We start from the raw sequence: 24,670 nt of genomic DNA, 5'->3' as shown, positions 1-24,670 counted from the left end.
TACTCTGTATTGAGTTTTACAGTAATACCTGCGAGCGTGAACAATCCTGTGAGCTTGAGCTTTCAGAGTTTTGTTGGGTTTTTTTCCGGCGGTATCCTGCAGCGTTAGACTAAACTATGATCTGTTCGTTCCCAAGCTCCAACGTCTTGTTATTACTCTTATCGATGAAAAAGTTCTTCATTTTCATATGTGGGTTTTAAATCAGTAGATGGTGTTAGGAGTGTAACATCATACAGAAGACGTGTGTTTGGACTGGCGTTGTGCTTTGATGGTTTTGAACTAGTACGTGAAGCTTTTTATTAGGGTTTAATGTTCACTCAGTGCAGGCGATATCATAAAGATTACAGCCTGGGAGTGGTGTGTTGTGTGCCATGCTTTAAGAAGGACTGGGAGCGGTGTGTGTGAAAGAGAGTGTCGCACTTTACAGGGAAAAAGCGAAAGTCCTAAGGAAGTCCTGTCACGTGCTGGTGGAGGGAGACGCACTCACTCCGGGCGTGAACGCCTGTCCTGCAGCCCAGTCCAGTTCACACTCGGTTTCCGCTACAGTCGGAGTAAACCATTCCAAAACATCCGTAACCGATCTCAAAGTACTAATGAAAACACAAAAAAGGGAATAACGGCGCGCATCGACCGTATAGAACATAACAAAACCACATCCTGTTCACCATAGATGATTTTCAGACGCGTCAAGGTGTTGATTTATTGTTGGTTATACACAGAACCATGCGTCACCTTCACAGGCGAATCTTCAGGTCAGAGTTTTATGGCGGAGTGTATGGTACGGGGTTAGAGTTTTCATAATGCCAAATGAGTAGATTACGACCCACAAATAAACGTAGAGAGATTCACAAAACGTAAATAAATTCACAAATAAATAGACTGAGATCCACAAATATATAAATATATATTATTTGCAAATCTCATTTATATATATATATATATATATATGTGTGTGTGTGTGTGTGTGTGTGTTTTTATGTCACAAACACAACTCTGCCTTGCATTCATTTGTGGATTGCTGCACACATTTGTGTGTTGTGAAACATTTCTAGCGTCAAGAGTGCACACAAATCCACAAATAGTTAGACTCCGCCCACCGTCTACTCAAGCCAATCGGATAACCGCCACATTGCACTGACCGATCATAGTATGGTCTCGCTCCAACCAATCAGGTTTGTTTTTACAGGTAAGGAGTCATGCTGCGTATATAATCTAACAGCATTGTTATAAAAACATGTAAAAGAAAACCAGCAACGTTATGGGTCATCAATGCACTGTTATTATTAGAGATGCACCGATGTATCAGCCGATAAAGGCTATTTTTTCACGCTATCAGCCGATACTTTAAAAACATCCGATGATCAGGGACGGTTGTATCCAGTCAATAAAAAGAAAGCGGGAAAACACACGGGTTTCGTGCTGTGTGTAAAGATGATGTCTCTTGTGTGGAATGATGACAAAACTGCAGTTTGTAATCTCTGTAATCTCGGCATTGCTAAAATTTTACACCAGAAGTGAGCAGCAGTGAAGCGGGAGTTTTGGCGTCAAGTCTTTTTTTTTTTTTGTTTTTTTTTTTGCCGAGCTGCTCGAGTTGAATTAAAAGGCCAGTACACCATTGAAAGATTTAAATGCAGATGAGTTAACAAAAAGTATATATTGCACAGAAAAATATATTTGTAGAGTAGTATATTTCATATCCAGTTAATGTTAATATATAAAAAGTCTATATAATATATGACCAGTTTGATGTTTAGTGATGAAGTAGAAATGCTTGTGTTTGTGGTGAGTGAATGTGAGACTAACAGGAGGTTTTTTAGAATTCAGTCAATGTTAATATGAATTAATAACATTCAGTAACTTAAGAAATCTTACTTTAATCTTCAGAATTTAGATCATGTGTTAATGTTAATTAGAGTAATGTGTTTTCTGTTTATGAGACCAGATACTGTGAAAAAACTTGTTGAAATGGAGAGAATAAAGTTTTAATTTGCATTTTTTTTCAGAATTGTGGAATTAATTGTTATTCATTTAAAAGAAGGCATCAAAGGCAGAACTATCGGTATCGGTATCGGCCGATATCACTCTGAATAATCGATTATCAGTATCGGCTGAGAAATTTAGTATCGGTGCATCTATAGTTATTATAGATGAGTGGTCTGATGGATTAGTAATGATTGAGTCACTGATTTAGTAAGGATTCGTTAGACTGATTCAAACCGGTAACTCCTACGGTCTGTGAATCTTTTAGAACGATTCGTTTAGAGAATGTAAAGATAAGTGTCTTTAACCCGTGAATTTAATGGACACGCTGTGTTTTGACATGCAGCCTCCGAGGACAACATTTTTTCCCCGATACACAGTCGCTACGCTCGATTTACTGTAAAATCACAACTCTGGTTTCACCGTGGATTCGGTAGAGATGCAGGAAACACTGGTGAAAACACAAATATTCCCTAGGGTTAGATAAATAAATAAATCTATAAAATAAAGACTGAAAGCATAACGTTGCTTGTTTTCTTTTAGCCACAGTGCTGCTGTTAGATGGTTAGAACCACTCTCCTGTCGTCATTCCTCCTGATCGACCATGTTGGAGAGCCTTCATAACCTGCGAGTTCGGTGCAATATGACTCTGTTCTCGTCCTGATTGTAAATCACAACGTGATTGGTTGGAGCGAGACCGTGTTACGATTGGTCAGCGCAATGTGGCGGTTATCCGATTGGCTTGAGTAGACGGTGGGCGGAGTCCAACTATTTGTGGATTTGTGTGCACTCTTGATGCTAGAAACGTTTCAAAACCCACGCGATCCACAAATGAATGCCAGGCAGTTGTGTTTGTGATGTAAAAACATATATTTGTAAAAAAAACAAAATGTCGCAAATCTTATAAAAATTTTTTTTTGTGAATTTATGAAATTAATTTTTGCGAAACTCCTAACATATATTTGTGGATCTCATTCTGTTTATTTGTGAATGTGTTGAATATTTGTGAATCTCGCTGTATTTATATGTGGATCGTACTGAAACTCGAACCCGTAGGAGTGATGTATTATGGAGGAATGGGTAATGTGCTGTTCGGACTCTGTGCTGCGAGCACAGTGCTGTTCTGCTGAATTGAATGTGGATTGTAATGTGAGCGTATGAACAGTGCCTGTTCCATGTAGTGAGAACGTCATAACATTACTGTTTTTTATTCCAGCGGAACACCAGTGAGTTTAGTGGTAGGTGGATTCTGTCCTGATTCAGATGAAATGAGTTCATGCTGGCTTTTTTAGGACTTGAATGATGCAGCATGTTTTTGCCTTTCTTCTCCTTTCTTCTTTTTTCCCCTCTCTGCATTGTGTTGCATTAATGCTTCCTGTGATGTGTGTGGGAGGATACGGTACCTGCAGGTGTACATGCCTCTGTACGTGTGTCTAGATACAGTGGGACGCATGGTCGGAGATCAGAGACTGAGACAGAGACTGTCCACTTTACAACATTTGCACTTCTGTTTTCTGTTCTGATTTGTACTTTTGCGGCACATTTATTTATTTATTTATTTATTTATTTATTTTGTTGTCAGCGATTCATATCTGTCATGACTGTGAACAGACGCCCGCCCTGAAATGACCCGCACGCATCCATCAGCACAGCAGCAGCAGAATGAACAAACTAACAAACGCAAAGGCTTTCACTTTCAAGGTTAGCTGAGATCTTTTCAGCTGTTCTTGATCAGAGCGAGAAGGTTGAGAAGTAAAAAAAAATATATTTTTTAAAAAGGCCAGATGTATAGCCTTTAACGCTTTTGCACTTATCGGCACTTCTGTTCTGACGTGTTGGTGTGGAAGAAGAGAATAGAGTGATATAAGCATTTGAGCTCTGTGGGGGGGGGGAAATGTGTGAATGATTTCTGGCAGTTTTTAAGAAGTGTTTACAGACCTGGAATAAAAGCAGATTTGCATCGCTCGTGCTTGGATGCAGAAGTACATCTGGGCGCATCCCGGTTTGAGACGCAGACGCACGACAGAGAGATTTGTGTCTGCCTGCCATCCATTGTTCATTCTTGAAAGAAATGAACACAAATATTGCCGTAATCAGCAGCACATGGTATTCCGTAGACATCATACACACAGGGTTATTAAATCTAAATGTAACTGGAAAGAGCTTTTTTTTGCTTTTTTTTAAAGAGAATTCTCTGTTGTTTTTCCTGTACTGTGAGATGAATAAAGAGTTGTTGTGGCCCCAAAATCTGCCCTTTAGCCTTCAGTTGTGATTGAGTTTTGTTTAGATGGGTTTAAACTAGAGCTGCAACAACTAATTGATAAAATGGATAATAATCGGTTATGAAAATCGTTGTGAATGAATCTCATTATGGATTAGTTGGTCTGCGCGCGACACAGGGGAGATTTACTCATTACGTTACTTCTGTTCAGAAAACACGCCTCGGAGAGTAAATACTAAAGTTGTGTCCCAAATGACGTACTGTACACTTGCACTATGTACTGTGTACTCTACCGTCCAGTGTATAAATTTTAGAAAGGTAATATCATCTCAAATATAACGTGAGCGGTTCCTTTACTAACCGGAAGTATAAACCGCCTCCTAGTCGACGGTGCATGACGTCATACGCACGCCAGCATTAGCAGACACCCAGAGTCATCAACAATGACTTTCTTCAGTTTACTGTTACCTTTTATAAAAAGTAATGTATAAATACTATTATATAATATAAACTTATATATTAGTTTATATATATATATATATATATATATATATATATATATATATATATATATATATATATAATATAAAATATATAAGCATTTATACATTATTTTTATGGATGCACAAAAAATCACAGAATTAAACTACAGTCCTAAATGAATAATATATATTCTGGTGTGTGTGTGTGTGTGTGTGTTGGGTTCTTTTCAGTCCTGTGTAACTGGACAAACAGTTGTGTAAAGATTGTCTGAAGTTTATATTTTTAACTCAGTTTGTGGATTTTATTTTAAATAAACAGAAAAATGGTACTGAACGTTTGCCCCCCCCCCGCCCCCCCAATTGATCGAAATTGTTGTTTGTGCCAGTCTACGTACTCCACAGATGCAGCGAAAATAAAAACACGTGAGTATATCCTTACATACTTATCTCTGGGCAGTTTTTTGGGTCAGTCCTGCACATAGGGCAACAAATTCTAAACGAGTTTTACGTAACTTCACCAGAGCGACTGTGGTAACGCCACTCATTTTCAACCCTTCCCTTTTTTTTCTTTTTTTTTGAGACATATCATTACCCACGTGTGTGAGTCATGTAAGTAGAGTGCTATGGTTTCACTAATGAGCGAGCCTTCACGCTTTACACCCAAAACCCCTCACAGAAGCAGAAGCACTTTTCATGCCCATAATTACACATTCTGTCCATCCATCCGTTTTCCTTACCTCTTCCGTATCCTAAACAGCCAATCCCAGGGGACTCTGGGTACGACTCTGGAGGGGGTGCCAACCCATCGCAGGGCACATTTGCATACATACACACCCACACACCCATTCACATACTAGGGACAATTTGGAAAATCACAAACTTGTTTAACTCAGTTGTTTAGTCGCAAGGCAGAAAATACAGGAGGTTGATAGGAATTTGGATTTGTTCCAGGCCTTAGCTTGACCTGCTTACTGATAATGCTTTCCAGGAGGCCATACACTGTTTTAAAGCCCGCTGCTGGGTCGTGACCAAAACTGCACCACAGAGCCAGATTTGCGAATTCATCCAGACATTCAAGCACTCTGTTACAGACGTACGGTTCTGGAAACGCTAGAAATTTCCATTTCGAGCTACTTGTGGAAGAATATTTAGTAACCTGGGTCGTGCCACGCTCTTTCTCCACTAGGCGTATTAATCTCGCCGCTCGTAATGGAAGTGTAATGAGAATCAAAGAACTTTTATAATGAGTCACATCAGTGTCCCTGTCAGAGTAACTGAGAAAACACGAAAGAGCAAAAGCAATCAGCCAGAGCTTGTCTTTTAGCTTACTGTGATCTCCTGATCCAGAAGTGCCTGTGCAGCGCAGTGTATGGTGGTGTCCCCCCATGTATTTGCGTTCATCTTACCTCATCGCAAACGCGCGTGGAGAACACAACACGACTCAATATAGTTTTAAAAAAAATTTAAATTATTTTGGTGCTATTATTATTAGTATTATTATTATTACTATTATTACTATTAGTTTGTGCAACAGTGGACCTCTTCTTTGTTCCACAAAACCCCCTGCAACTCATGGTACATATGTGTTGTGGAAATTAATGATGTCATCGGCTGAAACACCTGCGCAGGTTACTTTACTTCCTGGGCAAGTGCGGACTCGAATACGAGTTGCATTCACGTTCCCGGGAATCACGGCATAGTTCCAGTGCAACCGAACTCGGACCACCGTCTCGGGTTCTGTGTCTCTGTGACAGCTTTTACATTACCAACTTTGACCAAAACCGTGCTCTGTTTCAGAGTAAACTGCCAGTGTGAAAGCCCCGTAACTGTGCTCATCTTACAATAATATAAACAGCACATGGCCTACAGAATGAACTCATCATTTAATGTTAGCGTGCTAGCAAAAATATAAGCTCTGGTTTGAAGGGAAAAGGGGTTATTCTGCTTTTCCTTAGACCCTGCACCGCTAAGTTTAGCTAGCAAATTACAATATAGCGTAGAGAGTCAAACTATCATGCCTGGTTTTGTATTCTCTGTGTGTTTCTGTTACCTAATCTATGTGGTTTGTTTTCCAGCCTGTTAAACAACCACTCGCACTAATACACCCTGAGCAGTGGGTAAAAACACACAGACACACAGATCAGGGCTTGAACCACTCACTCTTGCTTAATTTAAGCACATTAGAAATGCAACACTATGTCAAAACTCAACCTCTCCAGTTAGATCAGCTATCAAGTTCTCTCGCACAACAACTTTGATACAAACTCGCATAAAGCAGCCCCTCGCAGAAACGAACACGAAACCGAGGCAACTGGAGCTTTGGAGATTTTCTGCAGCTTTGGGCAAAGACACGTTATGTGACGTCATGACGATGTGCATTCAGCCAAAGCCCTCTTCAATTCACATATGTCGAGCATGAGTACAACTGAAAGGTTGCATTCGCCAACAAACATCACTGTGAAAGAGCACAACAATTTAGTGCAATTGCAAGTTCACCAGTGCAAGTAGTTTTCCGCACAAAAAAGTCCGCGGAATAGCCGGGCTGTCACCTGTCATTCACTGGCTTCCCAGGAAATTAGAGAACAATGAAATGCCTTATCTGTTCAGCAGTAACAAAGCTAACACTGCATCAGTCCTGAAGCCCTTTTCCTCCTATAGTGTAGCATCACACTCTTTTACTCTCGCACTACTGTTTGCCATGTTGCTCATTGGCTGCCAGTCGCCGTGTTCACAGACTTTCTTGTTTGAATGATTACATTCGATGCGTCTGAGCTGCCGTATGATGCATGCATAGAGATTTCCCACCAAATCTCACTGCAACGCAGTACTGAAGCTATTACAGGATTTTCAGGTTGACTAACTGCAGCTCAGCAACATCGTATTATAAAGTGGGTTTTATTTTTTTTTCATCCTCTGACTCAAAAACTACCATCATCCTGACCAGTGTTGAATTGTAAACGTGTAAACAAAGAACGTTTTAGTCAGAGGACAACCCCCCACCCCCAGCTCCTGCATGGCCTCACATGGCCTTTATATGCTAAACATATTCGCACAAAATGCTAGGAAGTGTAGAATTATAAACTTCTGGGATTTTTCGTGTTGGTGTCATGCCAACAGGCCGTAAATGTTTAAATGTTGTTATCAGTGACTACGTTTACATGGACAGCAATAATTTAATTACTGACCTTATTTTGAGTAAGACAGTATTCTGATTAAGGTGTTTACATGAGTCGCTTTAAGGATAGATGGATTAACGGCACACGTCATTACATCCACACGCCACGCTGTCTGACGTTCCCTCCAGAATTTCACGTATCGACATATAGTTCGTCTTCGTTATGATACTGTATACAGCTTTAGAGGTTTTTATTTTTAATTTTATGAAAGCTTCAAGTGCAGTTAATTATTTGTCATGCTGTACGTGCAAATAGACGACCGCTTGAAGCCGTAGGCTGTGTCCCAAACTACGTACTTACCCACTATATAGTAGCCGAAACACATGTATTTCACGTACTATATAACAGGTAAGTTCGCGGTTTGGGACGCAGCCGTTCTCTCTTGTTTGCCGTCAAACGGTTGAGCACTGCCGTGTGTGTATGTGTCCTGTCACAACTCCCACACGATGTTAATAGTGTGATTAAGGTGTGTACATGTCTGTAATACATGTCGATAATGCGAATAAAACAGGAATACTCCACGTCTTAATCCGATTTGTGTTTACTTCAAGTATGACTTTAATCGGATTAAGGTCATCAATAATCGCTGTTTACATGCTAGTGTCTTAATCAGAGTATTGTCTTAATCAGGTTAATATCGGATTATTGTTGTCCATGTAAATGTACTGACTGGCTTTTAACTCCAGTGACAATGATGACCTTCATTATTTTGGTTGCCAGATCAGTTAGTCTTGAGCGATTTATTAATAAACGCCCTTAATGTGTCACATTATCTGCTTCCAGCCTGCATTTCTCAATATCACCACTGTGAAGTGTGCATGCGCGTTATCATCCATTTATTGGAATGCTGCAATTTTGCCTTCCTTCATCAATCTAAAATGATAGAATTTTTGCAAGTAACATCTTTGGTAAGTAACGCTCGGGGTTTGTTAGCAGGGAGAAGGAGCAATGAAGTGAAACCTTCCGAGTTAGAATGCGTTTCTTGCGATAGCAGGGTTTTCAGTCTTCGGAAAACAAGGTAACCCTAAAGGCTGTATTCAGAGTTACGCATGCACCGACGATATCAAAACTGCAACTCGGTACGATTTATCACGGGTGATTATCGGCTCAAGCGTCGCGCGGGATTTAAATCCAGCACCTCTGTCTGACTCTGTGCTGTAACACCGGGACTTTCACCTCACCTTAAAGGGATAGTGCACCCAAAAAAAAAAAAAATCTGTCATCTGTTGCTCACTCTCCTGTCGTTCCAAACACATAAGACTTCCGTTCATCTTCGGAACTCAAACGAATAAATTTTCAGTGAGACCTGGGAGATTTCAGTCCACATAACCAAAACTTTTCAGGCACTGAAAAAGTTCATAAAGGCATCGTAAATTTAAATTGCGACTCCAGTGGTTTAATCCCAGTTCGCAGACATCTTCGTTACAACCATGCAGCGCTTCCAGGTCCAGCTGTATTGCGAGAGTGGACGTGCAGCGTTTACAGCAGAGGAAGAGGGACGCTGCATACAAACCGAGTCACATAGAACGGTCTTTGTAACAAAGATGTGTGCAGATTCCAACATGGAGGACGTTCTCTCGTGAAGATCTCTGCCGAAGTGAAGATATTTTGTGAATAAAGATTTAATTGTAGTCCACTGGAGTCACATGGGTTACTTTTACCAACTTTTTGGAGCTTGAAAGTTTTACTGGACTGCAAACGGAGAGACAGAAATCTCACAGGTTTCACTAAAAATCTCTTTATTTATGTTCCGAAGATGAATGAAAGTCTTATGGGTTTGGAACACATGAGGGTGATTTATTGATGATAGAATTTTCATTTTTGGGTGAACTACCCCTTTAATGAAATGTGCAAAGTAGGAAGATTTTTAACACCCATCTCTCTCTCTCTCTCTCTCTCTCTCTCTCTCTCTCTCTCTCTCTCTCTCTCTCATCGCTATCATTATCACAATGCATTCTTTGCACTGCAGTGATGGAAATCGAATGCTCCAAGTCTAGACATGATTCTCCTTTAGTCATCACAGTAATGTTCACTGGGCTGAGCAGTGCAGGCATTGGCCTGCTCACAGAGGAATCTGACAACAATGTTGACAAATGCGGTGTAAAGGAATATACACACACTCGCACACTCACACTTCCTGGTCCTGTGACCGTTATCACTCCTACTGTTTAAGTTCCAAAGGTTCATTGTGTTCGAATCCTGGAAGTGGTTTAAAGTGTCGTTTTAAAGGCTCGTTCTTTACGTGTTGTGGTTCTGTCGTGTACGGGAACGTCAACATGTGAGCGTGTGTGTGTGGCAAATTCTAAAGACAATTAAAGAGTTAGAGAGCACATGCATCTCTCTCATTCTCTCTCTCTCTCTCTCTCTCTCTCTCTCTCTCTCTCTCTCTCTCTCTCTCCCCTGCTTGGCGCCAGGCCCAGAATGCGGTTGCAACATCGCTTGCTCTGATTGGTTAGCTGACATCATGCAACACTTCTGAGAAAGGGGAAACGAACTCACTGTCTTTCTTTCCACTTCTTTCTCCCCCCCCAACTGTCTCTCCCTATCTCTTTCTGTATCAATCTATACTTCTGTCTCTCTTTAAATAGATTTGCCATGGCTTTACTGCCGAGTGCTGCACTGTAAGTGATATGCTATTAGAGCTGATTTCCCAGCGCTTGCACTGATGCTGGCAAATTTACATGGGGCTTCTTTGCGTGTGCGTAAGAGAGCTGAGAGGGAGATGAGAAAGGATGTGACAGAATGATTTATTTGCCCTAGCTGATGGCGTTAAGTAGACTGCTTTGCATTTTTGGCATTTTTGGGTGGGAAAAGAGTTTGTGCAGCTGGGCAGAGAGATGAGTCTGAGACAGGGAGAGAGGGATCGAGAGAAGGAAATGAAGGAATGTGAAAGAGGGGGATTAAAGTGAGTGGCACGTGACTGTTTCAGTTTGCCAACACCACCAAAAGTGGCCTTTACGCCCTTTATTAAGTGCCTGTATACAACTGCAAGGTCACAACGAAATTATGCATGAGTAAGCTATTCATTTTTCTTTCCCTTTTCCCTCTCTCTCTCTCTCTCTCTCTCTCTCTCTCTCTCTCTCTCTGTTCCAGGTGGGTACTGAAGGTAGTGCCCTCTCTTGCTGCAGCTTGGACCCGCTTGTAGTGCCAGTCCCTGCTTTTTCGCAAGCTTGCTATCCAAATCAGGCCTGGACCTTCAGCCGGTGACCTCTGACCGCTGATCCTGCAAACCCCTGCCACCTCTGCAGACCCCAGACCTGCCACGTGCACCACCTTCCACACAGCCGCAGTACCCCAGGAGCTGCCAAGTGCCAGCGGGATCGCTTGAAGTTGGAACGTTTTCACAATCGGAGCTTTCTTTTATGTGCGTGTGCGTACACATGTGTGAAAAGAGAAAAAACAGCCAGAAGTAAAAAAAAAAAAAAAAAGTCTTTTCTTTTCTTTTCTTTTCTGCTGCCTGGGAATTCTCTGCCATTCTGTGTGTCACGCCCTTGACCCCCACACACTCCTTCGTGGAATAGGCTTCATGTTGATTGTTTGAAAAAGAGAAGCAAAGAGAGACTTCCCATTAAAGGACAACCAGCAGATCCTCCTGACCTTGAACACACACACACACACACACGCACAAGTTTGTGTGAGCCATGGCAATGAACATGGCACACATTCGTGACCCAAAATGGCTGACACTGGAGGTGTGTCGTGAGTTCCAGAGGGGCACGTGCTCACGCTCAGATGCTGAGTGCAAATTCGCCCATCCAGCCAAGAGCTGCCAGGTGGAGAACGGCCGAGTAATCGCCTGCTTCGACTCGCTCAAGGTAAAGCCATTACAAGCATTATTATAGCACACACCTTACAGAGTGACTCAGAGACTGAAGAGAGAGAGAGGAAAGCAAGACATACTGTAAGAGAAATGTTGAGTGACTTAAGAGAGACAGCTTGAAAGAGCTGGAAACGAAGTCAGAGCTGTGGTAAGGGAGAGACACCGTGACACCCAGAAGACGACGGAACGAATGAGTAAGAGACAGAGTGAGAGTAACAGAGACCGACACACTAAGAAACAGACCAAACTAGGAGCTTGCAGTTCATGTCTCCTTGTGAAATGGGTGTGGCTAGAACATTGGTGATTAAAAATAAAACCTAAGCTGTGGCTAGTGGTATTGCGGTGAGAATGAGGAAGAAGTGCAGGAGAACGAGGGCTGAAGAAATAATGTTGTGTTTCGAATGCCATCCTGTCTACTTGCTCTCGAACACACACTACACAAAATCAGATAAACATCAACCATAAACATCTTTCCAGACATTTTCTGTACCGATTATCCTACACGGGCGCATGGGGGAGCCTGGAGCCTATCCCAGGGGACTCGGGGCACAAGACGGGGGACGCCCTGGACGGGGAAACATGTCATTACAGGGCACACTCGCACAATTTAGAAATCAGCCTACAACGCACATCTTTGGACTGGTGGAGGAAACCCCCAAAGCACGAGGAGGGCACGCGATCTCCACGCTCACAGGGTGGAGGAAGGAATTGAACCCCCAACCCCGGAGGTGCGAGGCAAGCATGCTAACCACTAAGCTAGAAGAACATTATACTATCTGATCTACCGTATCTACTCAGCGATTTACTAGCAGTAAACCTCCACTGAGGTTTTTGTCTGTCACTTGGGTAAAACAGCGCATCTTGTTCATTTTTCTTGTTTTCTTTAAAGAGCCCGTAGAATCTTGGGTGGGAAGGAGGAACTCAGGAGACAGAACCCTTCTTTTTACCAAACTTCGTGCTGCTTTTATCTTAAATATCTTATCTCCTCTCTGTCCACACACAACTGACCCTTGACCACACCCCCTGCTGCCACAGGGCCTTTTTCTAACTAAAAGTGCGAAATATAATGTGGTGTCTGTGCAAATAGATCACTGCAAATAGATCACTTCAGGAAGTTACTAAAGCGATTACATGTGAAATTAATACCACCAAAGGGCAAGTGTATTCATTTTGCATAATCCCCCCTCTTCCATTTGAAGACAAAATTAAACCACTATTTTATGTCTCAATATCTCAGAATAATTTGAATATTATTACTGTAGTAAAGTTTATCCAAACTCTCCATGATTATCGGGTAAAAAAAATGTAAAATTAAAATAAAAAATGAAAAAAATCACTTGCAAAAATCTAATTTAAACGTCCACTGCTTTGCAATGTGAACAATACACACGATTATTTATCGTGCACTCCAAATTTTATTTGTATTATTTGGGATTTTAGTAAAGCACAGCCTCATGCGAGTACAGAGCTCGACACACCCAAAGCAGTTCATCTGTTGGTCGAAACAAGTCGAACTTGATGTGAAACTTTGCTCACAAAAACGCATTCAAACCGGACATTGTACTTTTACTAAATTCCACTGCTAAAAATCAAACGTGGCCGGTCTTCAGGAGCAGCAAAAACGAGAGCGAGACTCTAATCTGCACGATATCCACGAGCAACACGAGAACCTGTCTGAACTTAACACAACTTGTGCTGTTATAGGCCTGGACATGCTAAGCTCCTTTCCCATCAGTGCCGAGAGCTGCCATCGAGTGTGTTCTGCTGTTGATGTGTCATGCCACAGAAGCTCTGTTAAAACAATGTGCTGGGGGACGTAGACGTTGTAGTTTACCGAAAGAACCAAAATCAGTGTGTTAGAGCAACGCAGAGCTCCATGTAAGAGTGAAGCAGAGACGATTACAGATCTGGAGCGCTTTTACTGGGTGTGATGCTACTATACAGAATTTTCAGCACTTACATGTTGTTTGTTTTTTTAATCGAATACAGAATGTTCTATGTGTCATAATTATATTTAATGTGCGTTAAACAATCGGCATTTTCCACGCCTAGATGTTTCTAGCATTATAATTACACAGAACGCTGATGAATGCAAATGGAATGACTCCAGTGGTACGTGTGTAAGGAGCGTAGCGTAATGGAAAGTGTTCTCGAAGATGACGGATCATCCCCCAAACTGATTATCTAAGATCATCCCCCAAACTACCCCTGACCACACACACATACACACATGCATGCATGCACAAAGCAAAAAATCTCTAAGTAGCACTGTTCTTACCAACACAGATGTCTCTGCAGCTCCCAGTTTCAGAAGTCAATCCCGTAATTCGGAATTCCGACTGAAAACCGCTACAATTTCGTCTGAGTTAGCATTTCTACTTATTCTGTTATATTTACCATGGACAGTGTTGTTATTAGCATTGTTAATGAGGTAGCGTCGCCTCCTCATGTCTCCAGGGTCCTAGGTTCGATCCCGAGCTTGCGTCTCTGTCCGTGCTTTGTATGTTCTCCCTGTGTTCATGTGGGTTTCCCCCAGGTTCTCTGCTTTTCCTTCCACTGTCCCAAAAAAGTCATTGTGAGTGTATGAGTGCATGGTGCCCTCTTACGCACTGGCGTCCCACCTGGAGTATGGCGTTCTCCTGCCTTGCACCCGGTGCTCCCAGGATAGGCTCCGGATCCTCCACAACCCTGACCAGGATAACGTGCGTACTGAAAGAGACAGAAAGTGAGCGAGTATTGTTATTGTGGACAGCTAGGTTTCATTCTGCTAGGCCGTTTATCCAAATCGACTGACTTTTTGGCTAACAGAGAATGTCTCTTAGACGTGGACATGTTTAATAAAGCAGGTTGGACGGAGCTTAAGGTGTTATGTCCTAATGTTTTGAAAAATGCGCTTTCTTGCAACCCTGTAATAAATATTAATCAGTTTAATTGGAGCAGAGCAATAGTGTTCCCTGTCAGACAAAACATTCCTCCAGTTGAAAACGTTCCTGTTTATTTATATAAAAACATTCTTTGAACGCACAGAAACACGAACAAGACTTGAAGCAAAGTTCACAGGACTGTTCAGAAAACATTCTGCTTATGTGTATTAAGTACAAGAGGTCTAGTTGTGCTTTCATGTATGCTGGCAGGCTAGCAAGCGACATGCAAGTGTAAATAAATCAAATAAATCATGTGCACTGAGCATGAGAAATCTGTATAAATAGTGCTTTCTCGGTTCATTGCTGCCCAGCAACGTGGTTGTATATAAACACGCTGTTTGATAAAATCATAGATGATAGCATTTTTTTATACAGTTATTGGGACGCAAAGTGTGTTTGATTTCGGAGTGTGACAGTTTGTTATCAGATGCCGCAGTGTACAGTTGAGATCACAAGTTTACATACCCATTGCAGAAAAATCCTCCATGTCGTGCACATCACGTGAGTATCACTGACACTCAAGAAGGCAACACAAGACCAAGGGGGTGTAAACTTTTGAACAGGATGTTTGGTGTCACTTTTGTCTTCTGGGAAACATGCAAATATCTCATGTCGCTTCTGAAGGGCGGTACTAAATGAAAAAAAAATTAATAAAATAATGACAATATACATCGATCATCCTGTTCAAAAGTTTACACCCCCCGGCTCCTAATTTATCGTGTTGCCTTCTTGTGGCAACTTCTCAGTTGTCCTAAGTGTGAAAAGATGGATCTCAGCATCATATAGCCACTGTTGGAAAGTGGTCAAATATGCAGAAGTTGCTGGAAAAGCAAAGAATGTGCAGGACCTGGAGGATTTTTCTGAAGCACAGTGGGTAGTTTAACTGCTCAGGACAAACAAGGGTCTCATGTACAACTATCACAAAACATAAACACAGTTGTGGATCATCCAGGTAACAACACACAGTATTAAGAATCAAGCGTGTGTAAACTTTTGAACGGGGTAATTTGTGTAAATTCAGTTATTATTGTGTCTTGTGGACTATATGTAAACATCTGTTATGTGAAATAGTTTATTTAGGGCAGTACCAAATAATGAACTAAATGCAATTTTAATGATCCCTCTTCTTAAAAAAATAAGATAACATTTAGCAGATTCTGCAAGGCGTATATAAACTTTTGACCTCAACTGTATATAGAGATGTGCAATAGTTATATGGTTAATTATGACAGTACACTGTATAATATGTTATAATGATCATTTCCAGTTGTGGCACACAGTTTTAAATAAGCTACAATAATGCTACAGATGACTGTGCAGTAGCGTATGGTATAACATGCCATACTTTTTCGCGTAGGCCAAATGTTTCTCACCCTTCCTGCTTTGATTAGTTTGACAGTGTCGTCACTTTTAACAGACAGATGCTACTTATGGTTGCATAGCAACATTGTTTTAAGCACTTCGCATGAGTTCGTGTTTGAGGGTTTTCTTTTACACTTGTGCGATCTCCATGTTGCACTGGACTGAGGAGGTTGTGATGGTGCTCTCCTGCTTGTTTTCGCTGTAAATCCCCAGACTGCTACAGTGGGTTGAGCCGTGCAGGGGTTGTGCTGTGCGTTTAAACTGAGACTCAGAAACGCAGAAGAGAAGGTCATGCAGTAGACGACACACATCTGGCGTTTTATTGCTGGTCCTTTACTGTTTTTCATTCCGTTTCAGCTCTCACACTTTCATTGGTGAACAGTTCTGTTGTTTTGAATGTGCATGTTGCAGTTTTGTCGTTGCAGATAGTGTGTGTGTGTGTGTGTGTGTGCGCGCATTTGCGTGCATGTAGTTCGCGCTCTGAGCACCACTTCCTCTCAGAGCAGTGGGGAACGCCACTCTGTAATTTTCCATCTATTTTTACATGGCAGGAGGAAGGCAAACACCCACATTCGCACACACACACACACACACACACACACACACACACACACACACACACTCACACACACATGCAGTGAGGGGGCAGGGAGGTGATGTGGTGGGCTAAGCTAACTCATAGATCTGCTGTGCGACCTTGGCAACGGTCCAGATGTTGCTATGAACACTGTCATCACGTGTGCAAGGACAATACACACTCACAGCCTGTCACATGTACTAACTAAATTATAGTGAGTGTGTGTGTGTACATATTAGGCGAGAAAGAATTCTAAAATTTGAAGGAATTTCCTAAAAGCAGATGTGGATAGAGGTCTGCATCCAGTGTGTGTGTGTGTGTGTGTGTGTGTGTGTGTGTGTGGACACTGACTTTGACTGAGTTAGTAAAAGCATAGCATCCAGTAAGGTCCAGCCCAGGCAAGGAAACCATTAGACAAAATCTGATCCTACACACACACACACACACACATGCTGTAGCTACGTGTTAAGAAGCTACCAACTGTCAGAATGATAAATCTGTTTTCCCCAGCTACATAAACAGCAGCAGGGTCTGAAAGAAAAACAGCGTGGGAGTTAAAAAAGCAGAAATTTAGGCAAACTGTTGAAAGCGAAGGTGTTTAAAGGTGTAAAGATCGATACGTAAGAAAGAGGAGAGACAAGTGTCTATGTGACGCTCACTGAGAGAAAAGGGATAAAAGTTCACGCAGTGGAAAGGCATGTGGATGACGTGAGGGGGTGAGCAGCCTGTTTCCTCGCCTCTAATGAAAAGCAGCCGAGCCGCCATGTGCAGTGCAGACCGAGAGGAGCTGCTAACAATAACGCCTTGTGTAAAGCTATGCAGTATGCTAATGTTTACATATTTACATCTCGGCAACGTCACAGGCGCACACACACACACAGTCTCACAGTCATGCTTTAGGTGTGAAACAAAAAATATATCTCCTGCTCAGTTTAAACAATTAACATTCCTCAGGCCTCATAAACACTCATGAGAATATGTTTTATAAAGACATCATAGCCCATAAAATGTGTGTGTGTGTGTGTGTGTGTGAGAGAGAGAGAAAGAGAGAGCTCAGAGACTCAGCAGCGAGACAGAAGATGGCCTTCTTTCTGAGCATATAATTAGAACAGATATCAAGTGACCAGAAAGATAAACAGTGTGATCACAGTGTTATTTTTAAAAGCTCACACACTGATGCTATGATCAGACGGTGGGGTGTGTGTGGGGGGTCATGTGTTCACCACAGTAATGAGAAGATTACTCATGAACTGCCCACTCTTGTAGTATTTACTACTTTGCAAGTCGTAATTTGTTGACAGCTGAAAGATGGCAGGTTCTGTCGCAGTGGCAGACCCATGGAATTGTATGGAATTAAATTAGTGCCACGTAACACCGTCTTCAAATGAACCGCGTTCTTCGTTAGCGGTTTCCAAAGCTTCCTTTTTACTAATCATGGTTTATGTATTATGTATGAATTTCCGTTCACGCTTTCAAACGTCGTGTTTACGCTCCGCAAGTTTACATTCTCCATTCTGGCACAAACTTGTCATGTGGGCAGGGCTTAACGCCGATTTCCTCTCATTGGCTCACACGTTGCAGTATTAAATCATAAGCACATCGTAAACTAAAGCTGAATCCCGGACATTTTCTCAAATTTAGCAATCCCAGCCGGACGCTTTTTTAAGGCCCGAATAAAGAGGACATATCTGGGAAAAAGAGGATGTATGGTCAGAATACTATATATTATATTAACATACTCTGCTCCACACACTCATCTAGACCCTACATTTGCGTCTGGTTCAGAAACTAATTTAAGATATATGATTACAATATTAAAATTGAGCACAGTTGGTATGCTTTTCTCAGATACTGATGTTTGTGCTCAGTGTAAACGAGCCGTACTAAAGGAGCAAAGGGAAAAGCGGTGATGTCATAGAGGAAGCTGAAGAACTTTAAACAGGAGCCAAAAGAATGTTCCTTTCCACTTCAGTCCCCTCAGGCAGGGCCGTAACCACTTCCTTAAGAACTCTCACTTTTCCACAAGGATCTCGTCTCACGCTGAGGCCCCGTCCGCACGTCCAGTCACTTTTGAAAATATTTAAAGATTGTATTTTCGAGTGGAACGCACATGAAAGTTGGAGGTGTGTCAGTAAGAAAACATGGCGGAATCAATGGATGCAACGTGAGTGGTTGATGCAAAATTTGTTGAAATCGAATGTTTACTCACCTCAGAAGCGAGTATGTGTTTGGTAGTTGTAGCAAGTTATTGTCAGGCTTTTTTATTTACAATAAAACAAGCTAATTGTCTGCACAAAATACGATAGCATTGTACAATTACAATATAGTACATAACGATAAAGTTTTGATTAACGATGATTTTTTTTTAAAAAAGCAAAAAACACACCTGCATTCTTTGTTCTTCATTTTCTAGAAGTAGACTTAAAGAACCTTGCTGTGTTTTTTGTAGTTAATTAAGAGAAGGTACACCGCCATCTTGCTTTGAACAAAGTGACTTGAACGCACCTGACGTCATAATTACGAATTCCCGACTGGTAAATACGAACTTCCCAGGAGGTCTTGAACTCACAGTAAGAGTAGGCCGAAGGCTGGACTGGATTGGGATGTGGAGCGGTGTTTTGGCTCGCCAGTGGAATCAGGATCACATGTGACGGAGTCCTAAGTGTAGACTGATGAAAGCTACAGCTTAAGGTTATGCTTGAATACAAAGTTGGCAAATTCTTCTCCAAAATCTCTGTTTGTGGAGCAGTTCGAAGCACCCGAGTGGCCAGTTCTCACTGGAGTGTGTCATATCCTCAGTGGTTAAAGGCTCTGTGTTACTGATCAGAAGGTCAGGAGTTCAGCACTGTCAAGCTGCCATTGTTGGGCCCTTGGGCAAGGCCCTTAACCCTCAATTGCTCAGTTGTATAAATGAGATAAATGTAAGTCGCTCTGGATAAGGGCGTCTGCCAAATGCCGTAAATGTTAAAATCCTGGCTCCTCTGCACGAAGGGTGTAATAATAACACATAATCAAATTAAATGGCAAACACTTTATCAAATAACAAAGTACAGACCGCAAAGTAAAAACCTGAATCCTAGGATGTTCCTTACACTCATAAAACCACACCAAAACAGTGAAAATCCTTGTTTTAAGAAAAAAAAAAAAAAAATCTCCAACAATTTTAAAATAGTGTTTTTGTTTGGACAAATCATATAATATAATGGACATATCATAATCAGCCCTAGCCCCAGAAATACGGTGATTGTTAGGATATTTGGCCTGGTCACTTATTCCATTTTGGTTGTTCATTTTCTTCTAGAAATTCTTGAAATAACTCTGAAATAAGATTTCACCTGTATGTTAAGCTCTGTTCACTAATTTCCACATCTCTTTAGACTAGAATATGAACATCCCCAAATATCCGGTATACATGTTAATAATTAGCAATATAAACAGTACTTCTAGAAATAAATAGACACATATCCATCCATCCATCTTCTATACCGCTTAATCCTTTTCAGGGTCACAGGGGAACCTGGAGCCTATCCCAGGAAGCATCGGGCACAAGGCAGGGTACACCCTGGACAGGGTGCCAATCCATCGCAGGGCACAATCACATACACACTCACACACCCATTCATACACTACGGACATGTCAATCCGCCTACCATGCATGTCTTTGGACTGGGGGAGGAAACCGGAGTACCCGGAGGAAGCCCCCACAGCACGGGGAGAATATGCAAACTCTGCACACACAGGGCACGGTGGGAATCAACCCCCTACCCTGGAGGTGTGAGGCGAACATGCTAACCACTGAGCCACCGTGCGCCCTCTAGACGCATATCCCACATATCATATGTATTTTATTTATTTATTTATTTTATTTATTTTTTTAAAAAAATTTCCTTTTGCTTTATAGACTTGCCTTTTTGGCTTTATGGACTTGCCTTTTTTGACTTTATAGATTTGGCTTCTTTTTTTTTTTTTTTTTTAGCTTTATAGACTCTTAGGAAAAACCACAGGTTCCTAAATGTTCATTTATTAAATGTTTCTGGCTTTCTGAAGCGGTTTTGTTTTACAACCTTTTTTAAAAAGAAAAAGGGATATAGATAGAGTTTTCCTCCTAAAAGGCATAAATCAAAGACCTGTCCATGGTTCTAGAAGAAACCTTTTTTCCCCAAGAGTGTATTTATAAACGACATTTTAAGCATCTTTATTTCTTAATATTTCTGTGGCTGATGCTTTTATCTGAAGCAATAGTGTACATATGAGCATTTTTTATTTTTTGAGGGTCTTGCTCAGGTACTCGAGGGATTTGGATTCACATCCTTCTGATCAATAGCCCAAAAGCCTTAACAACACAACACCGAAGTAAAAGTCATCTTGAGAAAGTATAAAGGATATATACGACTCCTTAAACTGCTGAGTCAAATGCAGTGGAGTCATGTGCTGTCTGTGGCCTGTGCTAATTGTACTGTGCGATGGTGTAGTTAGCAGCTCTCACCGTAGAGAAAACAAAGGATGTGAGTGCAGTATGTCACGTTTGCTGAGTGACATGCTTACTCAGGCAAACATTAGTCTTGCTTTCAGCTGTCGTGAAGTGTGTAGTGACAACTGGAGAAGATATGGTTTCACCACACAATCAAACACAGAGCGATGACTTGACACACTGTCAGAAACCAAGCAAGAATAATAGCAGGACTAAACTTTCCATAGGCGAGCGATGATAAGCAGTGTGTTAAATAGTCGTGTGCTACCAATATAGATGATGTGTTTTGTCATATTTAACGTTTCAAATTTTTAACATGAAAATACAGTACGTGTCAGATATGCTGCAAGTCAAAACAAGACATTCAGAATATTCTCATGTTAATTACACAATTTACACATCAATTAATAATAGGATGATGTGCAAAGTATTTCTTCTTCTTCTTCTTATTATTATTATTGTTATTATTTAACCATATAATTGAATCATCTCACAACAACTGCTGTGGTAAAGTCATTCTCTTTAAATATTTGCCATGAGGAAAATGAGTAGTCAGGCACTTCCTTATCTGCTAAAAGCAGCAGCCACACACAATCTCTCACACTTTATCCTGTCTCAGTTACAGCTGTCTATCTCCAAGATACAACTCCTGTTACACACCCTCACTGCATCTACAGCTTACATCACAACACACCCTGTATGAATACTATTAGTGTGTGTGTGTTTACTATGCTAAAGCATGGGTTCTTCACACACACACACACACACACACACACACACACATATTATGGCAAACTGCCACTCCTATTCTCCTCCCACACTGCACACACTGATAGCACAAACAAAGGGACTTTTTATGTGAAAGCTTTAATTCCTCATGCTGTGTACCAAGAGGCCAAGCGTAAGGCATAGCATGATGCTGCCACCACCATGCTTCACTGTATGGAAGCTGTTCTCATTTGGTCTACATCAAAAAATTGCTATATTCTATCCTCCATCATTCACACTATACACCATCCCTCCATCATTGACACTGTATACCATCCCACTATCATTCTCACTATACACCATTCCTCTATCGTTCACATTATATACCATCCCTCCAACATTCCCATTATATACCATCCCACTATCATTCTCACTATACACCATCCCACTATCATTCACATTATACACCATCCCACTATCATTCACATTATACACCATCCCACTATCATTCTCACTATACACCATCCCACTATCATTCACATTATACACCATCCCACTATCATTCTCACTATACACCATCCCACTATCATTCTCACTATACACCATCCCACTATCATTCTCACTATACACCATCCCACTATCATTCTCACTATATTCTATCCCTCCATCATTCTCACTGTCCCTCCGATACAATAATCCATCTGTCATTCATGAATAAGATGATAACAGTCACTCCCTCTCTCTTATTTCATTCTTTTTTTTCCCCCTGTTTAACTCGCCATCTGTCTATCTTGCAAAAGGCATTCCATACCTGTCTAGAGCCAGGAAATATGGGGTGTCTGAGATGACAGTAATTATCATGTTAGCTGTCAGTCTCTGTCATGTTGTTAGTCTAAGTCATGTTTTCATCGATCCTCCTCTTCCTGTCTCTTTCAATCTCTTGCACTTTTGCTGTACATGTGCTGTTAAGATCACATGCCAAAATTCATGTGTGTCATGTGTGTAATTCATGCATGACTCACTACACCTTTCCTAACACACACACACACACACACACACACACACTTCTGTCAATACATTTGCAAAACGTGAAGGAAATGTTTATTAAGGCTAAGTGTTTTAGTCTCTGTGCTGAATACCAAGGTGATATTTGAAGCTATTAGCAGTGGTTGCTGCTCCTTCTGCAGCCTGAGGAACTCAAGACCCCCCCATCCCCATCTCTCTCTCTCTCGCTCTCTCTCATACACACACACGCACATCCATGCACATCCATAAATACATCTGTTGGCCACATGCTGTATGGCTGCCATGTCACAGCAGGATTATGGGATGCCTGTGACAGATTACAGTAGGATTAAGACACCAGAGGACACAGTCCACTGTAATACAGTATACATTAAACCTCTTTCTCTGTTTCTCATTGTCTCGCTCCGAATCTAAATCTTACATTTACATTTATTCATTTAGCAGACGCTTTTATCCAAAGCGACTTACAAATGAGAAAAATACAAGCAATCTTAATTTATTAGGATGGAAAATGTGTATTGCCAGAGCCTGAATTTAAAAATATTTGAACACTTAAGCATAAACCAGTAGACAGCTGAACATTCCAGTGGGTTATATAATCATATGATATTATCAATGTTGCATCTCAGTTTGCCTACTTACACCGTGCACTAAAACTATGCACCCTTTATGTGACGAATAAGTGCACACTTTTGGGTGCGCATGTACTGGGACATACTAACACATCATGTAATGGAAGAGAACGTTGTTGTCTAGTTATACACACTTTCACTGTAAACACACTCCTCATTGCATTTCAGCTTTTCTTCATTCATTTTTCCTTGTGTAATTTATACTATATAATTAAACGTGCCATTCCCGCGATTTATTTTTCCACACTTTGTTTAAACAGAGGGGCACGATGCCTATGTGGTTAACACGATTGTCTTTCACCTCTGGGGTTGGGGGTTGGAATCCTGCCTCCGCCCTGTGTGCGCAGAGTTTGCATGTTCTGCCCGTGTCTCGGGGGTTACCTCCGTGTACTCCGTTTTCCTCCCCTAGTCCAAAGACATACATTGTACGCTCATTTGGCATTTCCAAATTGGCCGTGGATGTGTGTGCAATCGTGCCCTGCCACTCTGCACCGGGTGTCCCCCGCCCTGGGCTCCAGGCTCCCCCACGGCCCTGTGGAAAATGGATGGACGGACGGATGGATTTCATTTACTCCTCTCTTAAATACGTCAAAAAGCAAATCATCTCAAAACTCTTCCTCCCTCACACAAGGAGTTGTGGGCAATATTAACTGAAAAAGTGTCCATAGATACACACTTCGAAAAATCTACCGGAAATAGTCCAATCCGGGTCCCTTTGGGATCCTCATTTCAACATACTAGGATTTGGGACACACTAATTCTAATCTCAGATGCTATGTTGTATGGATAGTAAGCGAATTGGGATGCAGAAGTTGTCTTTGGTATTGTGTATTTAGTGCAATGTAATGTTTATACTGAGGCACCATTTAAAAGATCATGCTCATTACGGTAAACTGCAGAGATTTATACATTCTAAGGAATATAGTCTTACAGTATACAGCATGAAAGAAACGGCTGTTTTATGTGGATTTAAAATGCTAAAGTGCAGTGTAGACTGTAAAGAGTCAACAGTGGAGTCTCTCTCTGTCTCTCTCTCTCTCTTTCTCTCTCTCTCTCTCTCTCTCTCTCTCTCTCTCTCTCTCTTTCTCTCTGTCTCTCTCACACACACAGTCAAACATAATTAGGAACCTGAGCGTGTTTTTACTCAGAACGGTACAAACCATTTGTAGAGCTGTTTTCTTACTTATTTGCATATTTCAAGTACATCACCTTTTCTCTCCTTGACTTTCTCTTTGTGAATTTATTCTGCAGCTGGAATAATTGTTGCTGTAAGTAAGAAATATTTCGTTTC

At 41.3% G+C, this 24,670-nt stretch overlaps 1 protein-coding gene and 1 long non-coding RNA gene across 19 annotated transcripts in view; one reads left to right on the top strand and one right to left on the bottom strand.

Annotated features, from left to right (window-relative positions):
- Positions 1 to 24,670, top strand: part of mbnl1 (muscleblind-like splicing regulator 1) — a 74,578-nt gene that overhangs the window by 19,546 nt on the left and 30,362 nt on the right. For 13 of the 18 annotated variants that reach the window (XM_053652208.1, XM_053652207.1, XM_053652205.1 and 10 more), the window contains one exon: positions 10,953 to 11,674. The exons of 3 other annotated variants lie outside the window; for them this stretch is intronic. In XM_053652208.1, coding sequence (XP_053508183.1) covers positions 11,501 to 11,674 — 174 coding nt within the window. In that variant the 5' untranslated portion in view covers positions 10,953 to 11,500. Of the gene's footprint in view, positions 1 to 3,662; positions 3,682 to 10,273; positions 10,765 to 10,952; positions 11,675 to 24,670 lie in introns of those variants that run through there. 2 more of the 18 variants (XM_053652209.1, XM_053652210.1) reach the window with 2 other exon arrangements.
- Positions 216 to 24,225, bottom strand: LOC128624513 (uncharacterized). Its single transcript, XR_008388774.1, has 3 exons — positions 23,681 to 24,225; positions 14,077 to 14,388; positions 216 to 590 (listed from the first exon to the last, which is right to left on the bottom strand). It is a non-coding gene; the product is annotated as an uncharacterized LOC128624513 (long non-coding RNA).

Source organism: Ictalurus furcatus, chromosome 20 (assembly GCF_023375685.1).
Source record: "Ictalurus furcatus strain D&B chromosome 20, Billie_1.0, whole genome shotgun sequence".
NCBI lineage: Eukaryota > Metazoa > Chordata > Actinopteri > Siluriformes > Ictaluridae > Ictalurus > Ictalurus furcatus.
This window is presented reverse-complemented; position numbering and strand designations above follow the sequence as displayed.